This window comes from Macaca fascicularis, chromosome 4 (genome assembly GCF_037993035.2).
Source record: "Macaca fascicularis isolate 582-1 chromosome 4, T2T-MFA8v1.1".
Lineage (NCBI taxonomy): Eukaryota > Metazoa > Chordata > Mammalia > Primates > Cercopithecidae > Macaca > Macaca fascicularis.
Window position 1 is genome coordinate 21,219,240 of NC_088378.1, and position 13,236 is coordinate 21,232,475.

General features: G+C 45.9%; 1 protein-coding gene across 2 annotated transcripts; it reads left to right on the forward strand.

Annotated features, from left to right (window-relative positions):
- The first annotated feature begins 4,841 nt into the window (after positions 1 to 4,841).
- Positions 4,842 to 12,852, forward strand: VGLL2 (vestigial like family member 2). Of its 2 annotated transcripts, none has more exons than XM_045391635.3 (4): positions 4,842 to 5,128; positions 7,447 to 7,756; positions 9,797 to 10,318; positions 11,589 to 12,852. In XM_045391635.3, exons 1-4 carry the CDS (start codon positions 5,048 to 5,050, stop codon positions 11,630 to 11,632), a joined length of 957 nt encoding a protein of 318 aa, XP_045247570.1. In that variant the 5' UTR covers positions 4,842 to 5,047; the 3' UTR covers positions 11,633 to 12,852. The 2 variants fall into 2 exon arrangements, with proteins under 2 accessions (XP_045247570.1, XP_045247571.1); XM_045391636.3 differs by having other exon boundaries at positions 11,734 to 12,852.
- Positions 12,853 to 13,236: the final 384 nt, after the last annotated feature.

Genomic DNA, 13,236 nt, shown 5'->3' on the forward strand with positions numbered 1-13,236 from the left:
TCGGTCTGTTATTGCTGTGGTCTCCTTTTAATCCCTTCAGCATCCTGCTGAAATCAAGTTTATAAACAGAAGTTTGAGAATGGATCAACACCAACACTGTCAAATATCTAAGTCAACAGTTTAAATCCTTTAGTCTACTTCAACTTTCTGAATCCATAAATTCCTCTATATCCCTATATTTTACAAAAGCAGTTTCACAATATGTTAGTTATGCGTTTTTCTCCAAACTGTGTATCTTTAAAGAAAAGCAAATGATAGCATCAGAAATTATAAGCAATTAGAGTTACTTTTCCAGGCAAAGCAGAGATGAAAGGCAATTTCTTCCTATTAAGAAATAATTGATATGTGCTCTCAGACTTAGTTATGAATGTCCAAGTATATCTTATATAATGTAAATTTCCTTCTAATTTTTTCTCTCTTGTAAAAAATGACAAGGCAAAATATTTGACACACATCTATTTTAAGTGTCCCTTTTTTGCTATTTGTATGTTACCATTATTAAAGGATTAGGTCATATGAATTGAATTTGTACAATCTTATCTTTATATAACCATTTCATAAAGACTTATTAAAAAGAACTCATTTCTAAAAGATGAATATGGTTTTAGTCATATTCCCCAGTCTTAGAAATGGGCACAAATGTTAACGTGAACACAAGATAAACTAAATTCAAAAGATTGTAATTATTTCACCAAAGCTAAAGTTGACATGTACATAACATAAAAATAGGGTTTTAAATATGTAAAGAAGGAAAAGTTCAACATTCTTTTAATAATCATCTATATGTCAATAAAAGTAGCTTTATCTATTCATTTGAACTGACTATGGAAGATTTTTACCTGGAAGCACTGTTAAGACCTACTTAAAGTTGTATGAAAATAACTGAACCATCTTCTACTTATTTTTTTTCACTAAGTCAAATTGTAATTCCTCCCCACTTAGCTTTTTAGTGAGGCTTCGGGATATGTAGATTTCTCTACTTCCTCCTTTTTTTCTTTAAAATTAAATCACCATGCAGTCCATTACTAGAGTATTATTCCTAAGTAACAGATCATGCCTGAAAACCCCACCTTTTACAGAAATGTTTTTAACTAATATTATTAACAGCTTGAATCCACAAAATCTTCTCAGCTACTCTCCCAAATCCAAACACAACTCCTGTCAGTAAAACATGAAAAAAATGAGTTTGTGGGGGAAAATCTCTGAGGTTACCATTGTGTTTATCCCCTTTGGTTGGCAGAATAAGGTAGCATGAAATGCCAACTCATGATTTAAATAAACCACTGGCAAGGAAGGCCCTGGCTGGCTGCAAGTCAGTTCTCCAAATCAGCTCTATTCATATATCCTTGCTAAGCAGTGTCTTTGCAGTTTTCAGAATAAGATGACACAAATGACAGATAGATTCAGAGATAATGAAATCAGCTAGTTTACGAAAGTGACAGGTAAACCTTTCTGAAGAGAAAACAATTATTTCATTGAGATTCTATCTTGAAACATTTACTAGTGCTAAAGTGATTTAATTTCACTTATTAACTTCAAGACTAAAGGTGTCTTTATTTTCACAGTATAGATACTGTTAGAATTGCAGAATAAAACTAGGATATTAAAAAGAAATTTTGGTGGAATTTACTTTCATGCAGCTCCTTCCTAGCAGTTCAGTAAATTGCCATTAATTGATCATAAAGTGAAATTCATTTCAAAGAGAAGTTTTGATACTCCTTCTGCCCAATTAAGGAGTTAAAAGCCAATTCCACGCAATTGGGAACAGTTTATCTCACTGGGGGCTTGGGTCCCAAATTCAAGGACATCTCACTGTTTTTTTTTCAGTCTCTTCTTGAGGAAGAGGACTCCAGTGGGAAGGAAAGAGAATTTTCTCAACCTGTAGCCCATTCCCAAGGCTCTGAATCAAAATCTAACTTCTTCAACCTTGTTAATGTGCTGGTGGTTTGAATGGCCGGGAGAGTAAAGGGGATCAAATTTAGCTGTGTTTTACTTTCTGCTTCAGCGTAGAAACAAGAGGCAATCTCAGGCGATTGAGAAGTACCACCCTCCTGTAAATGACAACTTTTCAGACATAGAGAAAAGACAAAACATTCTCCAATCTTTGGAACGTGTTTTAAAACTCTGGGACGTTTGTTTTTCTTCCTTCACTGTGGATTTAGGGGGAATAAAATGGTTTCCTTCCTAAATTCTAGATTGATGCTCACCGACCCAATTCCTTGTGTTCCTTCCAACTCCTGTGCAGTCCATACCCTCGCTTAGTTTCAGCGAGATTTTTAAAATTGTTTCAAATAAGAGGAGATTGAGCAATGTGAATATAAAGCAGCCATAGGCAACTAGAATAACATTCTCTTCAATTTGTTCGTCTAAAATATGCAAAATCTTTCTTCCTGTAATCCTTTTCGAAAATAACTTTCTGCTGGACCTTGTTGGACTTGGAGAGGTTGTTGTGATTTTCTCTGGAAACTGGGAAAAAAAAAAAAAAAAAAAAAGGTGAAAGTCTTCCAGTACTATAGCCATAGTAAAATTTGAAAATGTCAAAGTGACCGGGTACAGGGAATAGGAGGTAGCTACTGGAAGATGAGCGAGGACAAGAGCAAGGTTTCCATGCATTGGCTGGACATGCTAGTGGAGCTTGCCTCCGGCCGCTTTCCGCCCACCAACCCCCATTCCCCCCGCACAACACTGCCAAGCCCAGGCTGCTCGAAAAGGAGCGGGCTTCAGCGACGGATGCTCACGCCCAGAGATGCCCAAAGCGGAACCTCTAGGTCCAAGGAGGTACTGCGGGACTTGCGCGAAAGTGGGGTAAGGGAACCCCCGGGGCCTCACCCACCCGCCGCGCGGCGTCCCTGGCGCGATGGTTGCGTTGGCACCTGTACTCCTGCGGGCCTGGGTGGAGCCGACCCAGCAGAAAGGGTGCGCAGCAGTGGCCAGCGAGACTGGGACCTGAAGTCCCCATCTCCCGCACACAGAAGAGAGCACCGTGGCTCTTCGGATAAGGGTTTCCCCTCTTGCCCCAAAGAAAATGCTCATAGGCGGTTGTACCTATCTTCAGAAACTCCTAGGGAGGGCGCATTGGGGTGGAGGTGGGATGGATGTTCTGCTTCACCCTTGCGCCTGGATAATCAGAAGCTAAAGAAGCCGGCGGAGTTCATCCAAGAGGCAGCTTGGCCCCTAAAAAGAGGTTTGCATGGAAATGTCTACACTACAAGAGTGTCTTTAACTTTTCATTGATTACATAACTTTACATAGATTATATTGTAGTTAATTAATGAAATTGTCGAATCTCTCAAGATGGCTCACCAGTTACAAGCAGTTGGAGACACAGAGTCATTTCCCATCTATGAACTGGGCAAAACCAAAACTGCAACCCTAAAACAATTTGGCTTAAAATACTTACTTTTAAAACACAAATAGATCTTCAAGGGTTCATTTATTCACAGTCTTATAGCTTGACAATCTGTAAAGACGTTCTGTTGTATTTAAGGTGGGGAATAACTAAGGTTTGAAATCTATGCTGCCTTTTTCTTCAGTCTAGACTCTTAATGCTCCCAACCTGTTCCCTTGGTCCCCTGAGTCTGGCCCGCCACTATTCCCGTAATGCCCCTTCCACCACCTGACCCAGCCATGGAGATAGCCTTGTCTCAATGCATTCCTAAACTTATAGAACTGAAGACTCCACTGTTACACCCCCCTTTCCAGAGGGCTTGGTGGGGGGTAGGCTTGAGGAGGATGGGGAGAGTCGCAGGAAGGAGGGCGAAGCCAGCAGAGCTCTCCGGGAGGGCCTGAGAGGCAAAGGGGTGAAGGTTTGATAGTTGGAGTGTACATATTTCCAGCTCTCCAAAATGAAACGTACCATCGCAGCTGGTATTACCGGCTGAATAGGCAGCAAAAGACCTCTCCCTGTGCGGGTCCTAGCGTGCTGCTGCTTAGCGCCAACGAGTCCTTGTCCCCAAAGTTGCCAAAACTTTAAGGGACGCCGGCCAAGGAGTCCCCAGCATGGAAAGCCAGGCGTCCGGGGCCGGGTAAAGCCTCCTGGACTCCTCGAAAGCAGATCACACCTGGAGCAGCCGGAGGCGGGGCGAGATCTATGTGAAGCTAACGGGTTCGGGTGAAGAACATCAAAGAGAAAGGAGCAGGATCGAACTTTAGAGGGACTGAAGGGCATGGCCCAAGAGAGCAGAATTGGGCTGTGGGACAGGCGGCGGGAGGACCAGGTTAGAGGGAGCGAAAGGAAGTGGATTAGAGGACAGCGGTTACAGGTTTCAGTCACTGCCATTTCCCCGCAGAGGGAGCTGCTCCATGCCCTGGAGAAGTATCCGGACTCCCACATCCTGTCTGCAACCACCCGACTCCCTAGGGGATTCCAAGGGACAGCACCGTCCTCCCCACAAATCATCAGGAACCGAAAGCAGAGAACTTGCCCTACCTGGGCACTTCTGGAAGCGCCCACTCAACTCTACAGTATGAGACAAAGGCTATCCTAAGAGACCTTTCTCCAACTTTCTTTCTCTGCATGTATGAGCCCGGATCCCTCTGTCCCCGCCGCCTTCTCTCTCTCTCTTTCTCTCTGTCTCCTATTTTGTCCTGGGAGATTCCTACTCGCGGTGCGAAGCCTCGGATCCACTGAGAACCGCATAGTCTCCTGCACCCTTGGCCTCATGCTTGTCGGAGGGGGGCCCCGGGAAACACACCGGCTGCCCCTCCAACAGGCGTCCCTGGCTCCCCATTGGCCCCCTGGTCCCCGCCCCCCACCACCCCCTCCCGCTCCGCAGCCCCCGAGTGGCGTCAGCACGCCCGCCGGGCGTGGGCTTTAAATGCCCACTAGCGGGAGCTCAGGCGCTTCTGCCCTGGAGCGCGGTCTGTAGTAAAATCGCAGTAGTGGGAGGCGAGTGAGCCAGCGGGATTTCGAGCCGCGGAGCGCGCTGACCTCGCTCCGCCTGATGACTCCGGAGCTCAGGTCCAAGCACCGCCCATGCAGCACCCCTGAGCTCCGGGGAAGGAGAGTTAATGAAAAAACACTTAACCTTCTCCGCTGCGGAGAGTCATGAGCTGTCTGGATGTTATGTACCAAGTCTATGGTCCTCCGCAGCCCTACTTCGCAGCCGCCTACACCCCCTACCACCAGGTACGTGTCTCCTCCGGGGATTTTGGGGAGGAGTGGCGCGCCCCTGGCTTGCGGCGGCACGGCCTATACGGGAAGGTCCGCTGCGCCTCCGCGCGTCTCGGGCGTCCGACCAGGGCGGGCGCGGCCGGGATGCGGGGATTGCCGGAGCCGCCCCCAGTTGGTAGTGAAATTAGCTAACCCCTTTAGCTCGCCTGTTTGCTCTCGGGAAGCAGCTAAGCCCTGCTAATGTGAGCCTAGGTCTTCCCTGGAATAATCAGAGGAAGATGGCACGGGCTGGATTTTCTTCTTAGGGTCTGTCGGACTCCAGATTCTTCCAAGCCAGGTGCAGGTACCAGGAAATGCAGGCAAAGCCGACGCAAGGAAAACCAAACTTTGGTCCCAATGGTGAAAGTAACAACAAAACCAAAAACAAAGGTCAGCCTCTTTCTGAGATGCAAGGGCCAGTGTTCTCATCCTTGCAAGTTCGTCTCAGGAATAATTTCTTCCGTTTCAATTCTCTGGCGACCAGGGCAATTAATTCCAGATCCAGCGAATTCGTTTCAAAGAGCACCACGCAGTTTTATAATTTTTCCTTTGCGAAGTTCTGTGAGTATTTTCCGGAGTGCGATTAACCCAGCAGAGGCGAGCTTGATAGACAATACTTTGCCTTTCTCCAGCCTGAGTAGCTGAATGGGGAAGTCCTGCTCCCAACTAACACTTTAAGAAGACCACTCAACCCGGCTTCTGCAAACTCTTCAGGTTCCATTTAATTCTGCCAATTTCTCTTTTCTTCAGGCAGCGTCTGTTTGAACCATTTTCCTTCCATTTCCTCAGCTGAGGTAGCAGAAACTGAGGACAGTAGTGTAGGAAAAGAATGAAATCATACACCTGGGAGGCAGTAGGGGGTCCCCTCAGGGTTGGAAACCTACTTTGGGGAAATTGAAATACACCCCAATGCCCCAGTGGATGCTTTTGCTAATTTTGTCTGCAAATTTAGAATGTCTATTCGGAAATTTCCTGATGAATTAATGATGGACCGGGTAGGGCTTTTTTTTTTTTTTTTTTTTTTTTTTTTTTTAACCTCCTCTTCTGCTCTTTTAAACTTCACAACTTGCAGTTTGTTTTGCCTCCGTGTTAATTTTAGGAATCACCAGAGTTACTCATTGTAGGGGAAGATGGCATTTAGGAAGTGGTGATATTGCTAAATCTTACATCGTTTTGGCCCCAAATAACTCAAACGTTTTGGCTCCAGCTTCTGAAATGTACTTCTTCCCAGGGTGGGACTATGGCAAGCCAAGAGGAGAGAGGTGGATTGGTTTTCTGACTGGCCCTTTCTCCTCCCAGACCCTGAACCAATCTATTGCATGAAGATCTCTGTTCATTTTTGTATGATTCGGGCCGCCTCTTCAAGGCCATCTCTGCCTGCAGAATGTTTTAACACTTCTTTCAGTCCGTTGCTCGTTTCTAAGAAAATGTTCACAGAAGCTGCGCTTGCTTTTTAAAATCACTATCAGACCTGACGATTTACACCACCTCACAGCCAGGATCTTAACTTTCTTCTGTCTGCTCCTTTTTATCATTTCCTCAATGTGTATGGAGATGATGGGGTGGAAATACTCATAATCCACTGGTCTTTCCTTATTAAAGAGAAGATCTGTTTAAAAACTGATGTAGGGGTAATCAAACAAATATCAACTTGCATTTATTAAAATGACCCGTATTTCCCCAGTCATGTTACCCCAGATTTTTACCCCACACAATTCATTACTAAATGTAAAATTTCTTCCTTTATATTTCTGGTTGCCTTCCTTCACACATCCGCAGTTGCAGGGAGTGGATTTTGTCGGGGTAGGGGGTTGCCCCCGCTCCTATTTCCTCAGGAGGATGTTTATCCTGTATCCTGTGCTCCTGCCCTGGATTCTCAGGCACGGAACAGTCAGGTTCTAACTGGACTTGGGTGCCCTTTACCCTTGGAGTCTGATTTTAAAAATATATCTGCCCTGAGCCCAGCTATGTGGTCAAACTCAGCTCCAAACCTATCTGCTTAGGCGTCTCCTGAGACCTTCACCCAGACATTTTAGGAGAAATTTTCCAGGAGTCAGAGGGACCAAGGACAGCAATCTTCCTTTAAGGAAGCTCGCCCTTGCTTGGGTGCAGGTTGGGAGGCCTGCTAACTAAGTTGCCCCACTATTGCTAGTTTTATGTGAACAGCACAAGGCTTAGGCCCATATGCCAGTTTCCCCATGAATACCTTAGGGATTAGGTTGAGGGAGTTAGTCTGAACTGAATTTGCCATCGCTTTTGAAACTGACATCTCTGTTCATTCTCTCTCTGAACAGAAACTAGCCTATTACTCCAAAATGCAGGAAGCCCAGGAGTGCAATGCCAGCCCCAGCAGCAGTGGCAGCGGCAGCTCCTCATTTTCCAGCCAAACCCCAGCCAGTATAAAAGAGGAAGAAGGCAGCCCAGAGAAAGAGCGCCCACCAGAGGCAGAGTACATCAACTCCCGCTGCGTCCTCTTCACTTATTTCCAGGGGGACATCAGCTCCGTGGTAGACGAACATTTCAGCAGGGCCCTGAGTCAACCCAGCAGCTACTCTCCCAGCTGTACCAGCAGCAAAACACCAAGGAGCTCTGGGCCCTGGCGAGGTGAGTATGGGGCCCTGCTGGGAACGACCCATAGAGGGTCCTTTCAGCCTGGGGTTCACCTACAGGAGCCTAAAGATATGCAGCTGAAAGAATATTAGGTGTCAGCGAAGGTGTGCAGAGGAGCATTTGGAAAGGGTAAGGAAAACGCAGGGGTAAAGGGCATGGGTATAAGAAAAAAACTCCTTGAAAAAAACACTATGCTTGGAATTGGAAGACCTAGGTTTGTGTGTTGGTTCCACCACTTCCTAGCAATATGACCTTGGACAAGTCTTTTAACCTCTTTGAGGTCACTTTATTTACTGCTTTCTTAAATTAGAATAACACCCTCCTAACGATCCCCAGAGAAGGCTGTAAGACCAACAAGAAAATGGATGTAAATATGCTGTCAAAAATGTGAGGTTTCCAGCACCCTCCCAAACCAGTGAGCAAAGGAGCTTCATCGCCAAGAACACTTTCCCAATTTGCAAACATTTTCCCAGAGGAAACAGTTCTAGAGCTCCATACAGACAAAACCTGCTTGAGAATGTCTCCAAAAACCTACCTTTGCCTTTCACCAGGCTCCAATTACTTGAGAACTCTTGAAGCAGAAGCGTCTCAATAGCAAGTAAAATAACAAAGAAACAAAAATTTAGATACAGCCAAAACACTTCTAAGAGTTTTCCCAAAACACATCCCCTTTTTATTTTTCTACCTTCCCCCACAAAACACTGCTTTTTCTACCCTAGGACAATTATTTGTTGGACAACTCAACTAAATCTCCCTTCTATTCTGAAATCTCAACTTCCCTTTATTACCAACAAGACAAAGTGGGGGAACCATTAAGTAAACTTGGCTCACTAAGCGGTATTTGATGTGTACCAAGGGGAGAAAGGAGGACTTTGTTGTAAAAACCAAAACATTTTCATTTGTCTTTGGGAGGGAAATGACAACCTTCACCCTCTTTTTTTTCCTTAGGAGACTCTGGCAGTTTGCATAAGCCTTGCCCTTAGATAAGATCCAAAAAACATTCATTTTAAATACAGAACATTCTTTTTATTCTCTGTCTAAATATGTTTAACAGGAAGATTCTTCACCACTTAGAATGCATTTTCAAATCATTTAAATTCTCTAGTATATAGTGCAGATGCCTTCTACAGAGGAGGTGTACCATAAAGGCTCCATGAATTACATATCTGTCTTTCTCTCCCTTCTTACTAATGGCAACAAATTTGATCTAAATGCTGTTCTCTTAAAATGCTATCACGGGCTAGGAACCAACAGTGAAACTGACAATAGTAATAATGATTATTATTATCCCTGGCGTCCTTGCTTTGATGCAGAAAGTTAATGAAAACTTAGGATAAAAGACCTGTCTATTCGTGTCCTTCTGTGCAAATAATAGAGCTGCCCTTTAAGGTGACTAGTTTACTCTTTTGCTTGAGTTCTTGGAGAAAAATATTTGAAAGAAGGTTTCTAGAAAGAAAACTAATAATAGCAGGACTTCAAAATATGTCGATGGACTTTCAGTCTGTCAGAGACGTTGTCGGGGGTCACATTTTCCGGAGCAAGACGGCTGAAACGCGAGAGGGGTAGTGAGATCACTAGGCGACCGACCAAGAGTGGGAAGAGGTCTCTTTAGCTTGAGGAGACGTTGAGGCTGGGAAAGGGAGACCGTGTCTGCGCTGAGCCTCGGGAAGCTCCTTGAGCTTCAAGGACTTGAGTCCGGGAAGGAATCTCTCCTCTGTTACTACTCTCCCCGCCGCTTGGTTTCCGCACTGAGGACCAGGCTGCGAAATGGGAGAAAGCAGGCCTCCTCCGCAGAGGGTTCCCAGAAGCCCCCATTTTGCAGTTCCCCCATCTCGCTTTCACAGGCTGCAGCCCCCTTGGAAAAATGCCGCTGCAGAGGCGGGGGCGGCCCATCCGCCCCCGACCATGGCTAGCTAGCCCTGTGCCCGCCTGGCGCCTTCGGCTCTCGGGCGGGGCGTGCAGGTCGGCCCTGATTCCAGCAGCAGTGACACGCACCTCTCTTCCTTTCCTCCAATCCGCCTCCCCGGCCTACAGACTGCTCCTTCCCGATGAGCCAGCGCAGCTTCCCTGCCTCCTTCTGGAACAGCGCGTACCAGGCGCCGGTGCCCGCGCCGCTGGGTAGCCCTCTGGCCACCGCGCACTCGGAGCTGCCTTTCGCCGCCGCCGACCCCTACTCGCCCGCCGCGCTGCATGGCCACCTGCACCAGGGCGCCACCGAGACCTGGCACCACGCGCACCCGCACCACGCGCACCCGCATCACCCCTACGCCCTGGGCGGCGCCCTCGGCGCCCAGGCCGCCCCCTACCCGCGCCCCGCCGCGGTGCACGAAGTCTACGCGCCGCACTTCGACCCGCGCTATGGGCCGCTACTGATGCCAGCCGCCTCTGGGCGCCCGACCCGCCTCGCACCCGCCCCAGCGCCCGCGCCCGGTAGTCCTCCCTGCGAGCTCTCCGGCAAGGGCGAGCCGGCGGGCGCCGCGTGGGCCGGGCCCGGGGGGCCCTTCTCGAGCTCCTCGGGAGACGTGGCCCAGGGTCTGGGCCTCAGCGTGGACTCAGGTAAGCAGAGGAAGAAGTTTGGTCTCCGCGGAGCCCCTCGGCCCCGTACCCGACCCTGGGCTGTACCTAGACCCCCTTAATCCTCCTTGGACACCTTTAATTCTGTGACTCAAGGATCTACATGCCACGGTCGTGTTTCCACTGATAGATGGCCGTGTGCCATGAGTGTAGTAGGACCCTACCCTAACCTGGCTGGTAAATGTTACAGAGGACTTTTAAAATAATAATAATAATAATAATAATAATAATAATAAAATTTAGTGGAAAAGTTCTAGCTCTGCGCTGTTCAATACTGTAGCCGCTAGCCACGTGGGGCTACTGAGCACTTGGCACGTGGTGAGGCCGAATTAAGATGTGCTGTCAGTGTATGATACACACTGGATTTCCAAATCTTCGTGCAGAAAGAGAATGTAAGCTTCATCTCGTTAATACTTTTATATTGATTACATGTTGAAATATTTTCGACACATTGCTTATCGATTATAAAAATTATTTTTCATCTCTTTCTTTTTACTTTTTTCCCAATTGTGGCTACTAGAATATTTAGAATTATGCTTATGGCTCCCGTTGCATTTCTATTGGACAGCGCTGATCTAGAATAGCTGCTGAGAGTACAATTTAAAATCTTCTGTGTCTTGGGGGATCTTGTCACGTAGTGACAGTTGTAAGGAAAGAAAAATGCGATACTGATATCAAGTTAATTGCCAAATAAAATAGATCTCTTAAAAATGTAAATCTTAAAGAATATTTTTAAATAACAATCCTAAATCTTTGGCTTAAAGTATTTGAAACGTACAGTCTAATAAGGGTTTGCTTTTTTGCTGTCTTGTCTTATTTTTAGGGCAAATGAAAGAAATAGTTATATAATAAGTGAGATCGCTGGGTTTATAGTCTGCCCACTGCCCCTTTCCTCAAGTGATTTGAGTTTTCTGTTTGCTTTGCTTTTACTTTCAGTCACCCACCCCCGCCCCGCCCCCAACTTTAGGTGAAGTCTGTGACTTTCACAGTAAAACAGTGGTGTTTTGTCTTTCTTTCCTTAAATATCTTGTGCCTTCCCTCCCCCATTCCTTCTTTCTCCCTCCCTTTCTCTTCCTCCTCCTCCTCCTCCTCCTCTTCTTCTTCTTCTTCCCTCCTCCTCCTCCTCCTTCTTCTTCCTCTCTCTCTCTTTCTCTCTCTCTCTCTCTCTCTCTCTCTCTCGCTCTCTCTCTCTCTCTCTCCCTCTCCTTCCCTCCCTCTCCACCTCCTCTCTCTATCTTCTCTCTATTTTCAGGTTTGCAGCCTCAGGACAAAAGCAAGGATGTGTACTGGTTTTAGACCGCCCACCTTCTTCCCTGTAGGTCTCTGCATAGTGCAATTGATGGCACTCAGAGCTGAAATGGAGTGGGTTTGTAACAGCTTCTGATCTTGGTTTGCAGCTCGTCGTTATTCCCTCTGTGGTGCATCCCTCCTGAGCTGATCTGCTGACCCAGGGTTTCCCCTTCCCCTTCCCTTCTGACCAGCCTTGGAGGCTCAGCATCTGTGCCTCTCACTCCGTGGATGAGGACATGGGGGAAGGCAGAGACTTCAGACTTCTCAGTGTATTGGGAAAACCAAAAACCACAATTACAGAAATTCATCTAAAAATAAGTCCTGCTGCTGAAAGAGCAAATCCAAAGACTCCGAGTTATGTTTAATGACTTTTGGCCGAATCACTGGAAATATCTGTGGTGAGATTGCTGAGTCAGGTGATATGATATCATAAGCTTTCTTGGAAAGGGGGAAAGAAAATGAAACTTTTTGGTGTGAATATTTTTTATGCTGATGTGAATTATTTGGTTAGGTAGTGTGATTGTAGCACTACTACTGTCAGATTTTAAATTGTATGTGTACTTGCATTTAAGACTGTGGTAGAGAAGTAAAGAGAAGTCAATTCCTTCTTCCTCACCTCTCAGCCTCCAGATCCCTTCCTGCCCATCCCTTCCCTACAATGCCGACTCCAGACGCAAAGATACATTTTTTTCCTTTGGACTGTGAACATGGAAGCCTCAGCCTGAATGTGAGTGGCAAGTGGCTTATCTGGAACCACCTGCCCAAGTCTTACTAAAATGCAGCTGTTGTTAGACAACTGTTTAAAACTCCAGAAATACATCACCCAAGGTGGCACTTCTCCGTATTTGGCAGAACAATTGCAATTGCACTGGATATATTTTATATATATATATATATATGTATGCACATATATCATGTTTTTTACAAGGAACATTTTACGATGAAAGAAGAAACACTTCTCTGCCTTCTCTCCCACGAATTCTGTCCCTGTATCCTCTGGATGTAAAAAGCAAGGAAAGACCCCAACTGTCTCCATGGAGAAGAACTAGGAATCACCACAAGGGGACGAAATGTACTTGAAGTCTCCATTACCTCGAATTTTTTTCTCAGCCTCTCTGGTTGCGATTTGGTCACTTTAGTGTTGGGGCAGGGGAAAGGGTCTGTGCGTGGGCAAAGCTGAAGGTGATAAGGAAGAAGAGATGAACATTAAAGATGTCTATTTACTATGAGTTCACTGTGTTGTTTCATAAAAAGAAAATAAATAACTTAGTTTTTTTCTAGTAGAATAAAATAACACAGTAGTATGATTTGATGTCAGTAGTATTACATATGTATAGATATAGATAGATGTAGATAGATAGATAGATCTTTACGTGTTTCCATCGTGTTTGCTGTGCTATGAATATGTTAGCTGTTCCCATCTCACATCAACCTTGGAGAATGAGAAGTTAGGTACCCCTGTCTGTTTTACAGATAAGAAAATTGTGGCCTACAGAGGCCAAGGGCTTGCCTGTTAGCATTCAGAAGTTAGAAGCAAAGATGGTACAAAAAGCACTACCTGTAGACCATTCAGTCAAGTACAGATTTATTATTTTCCAGAAAAGAATTAT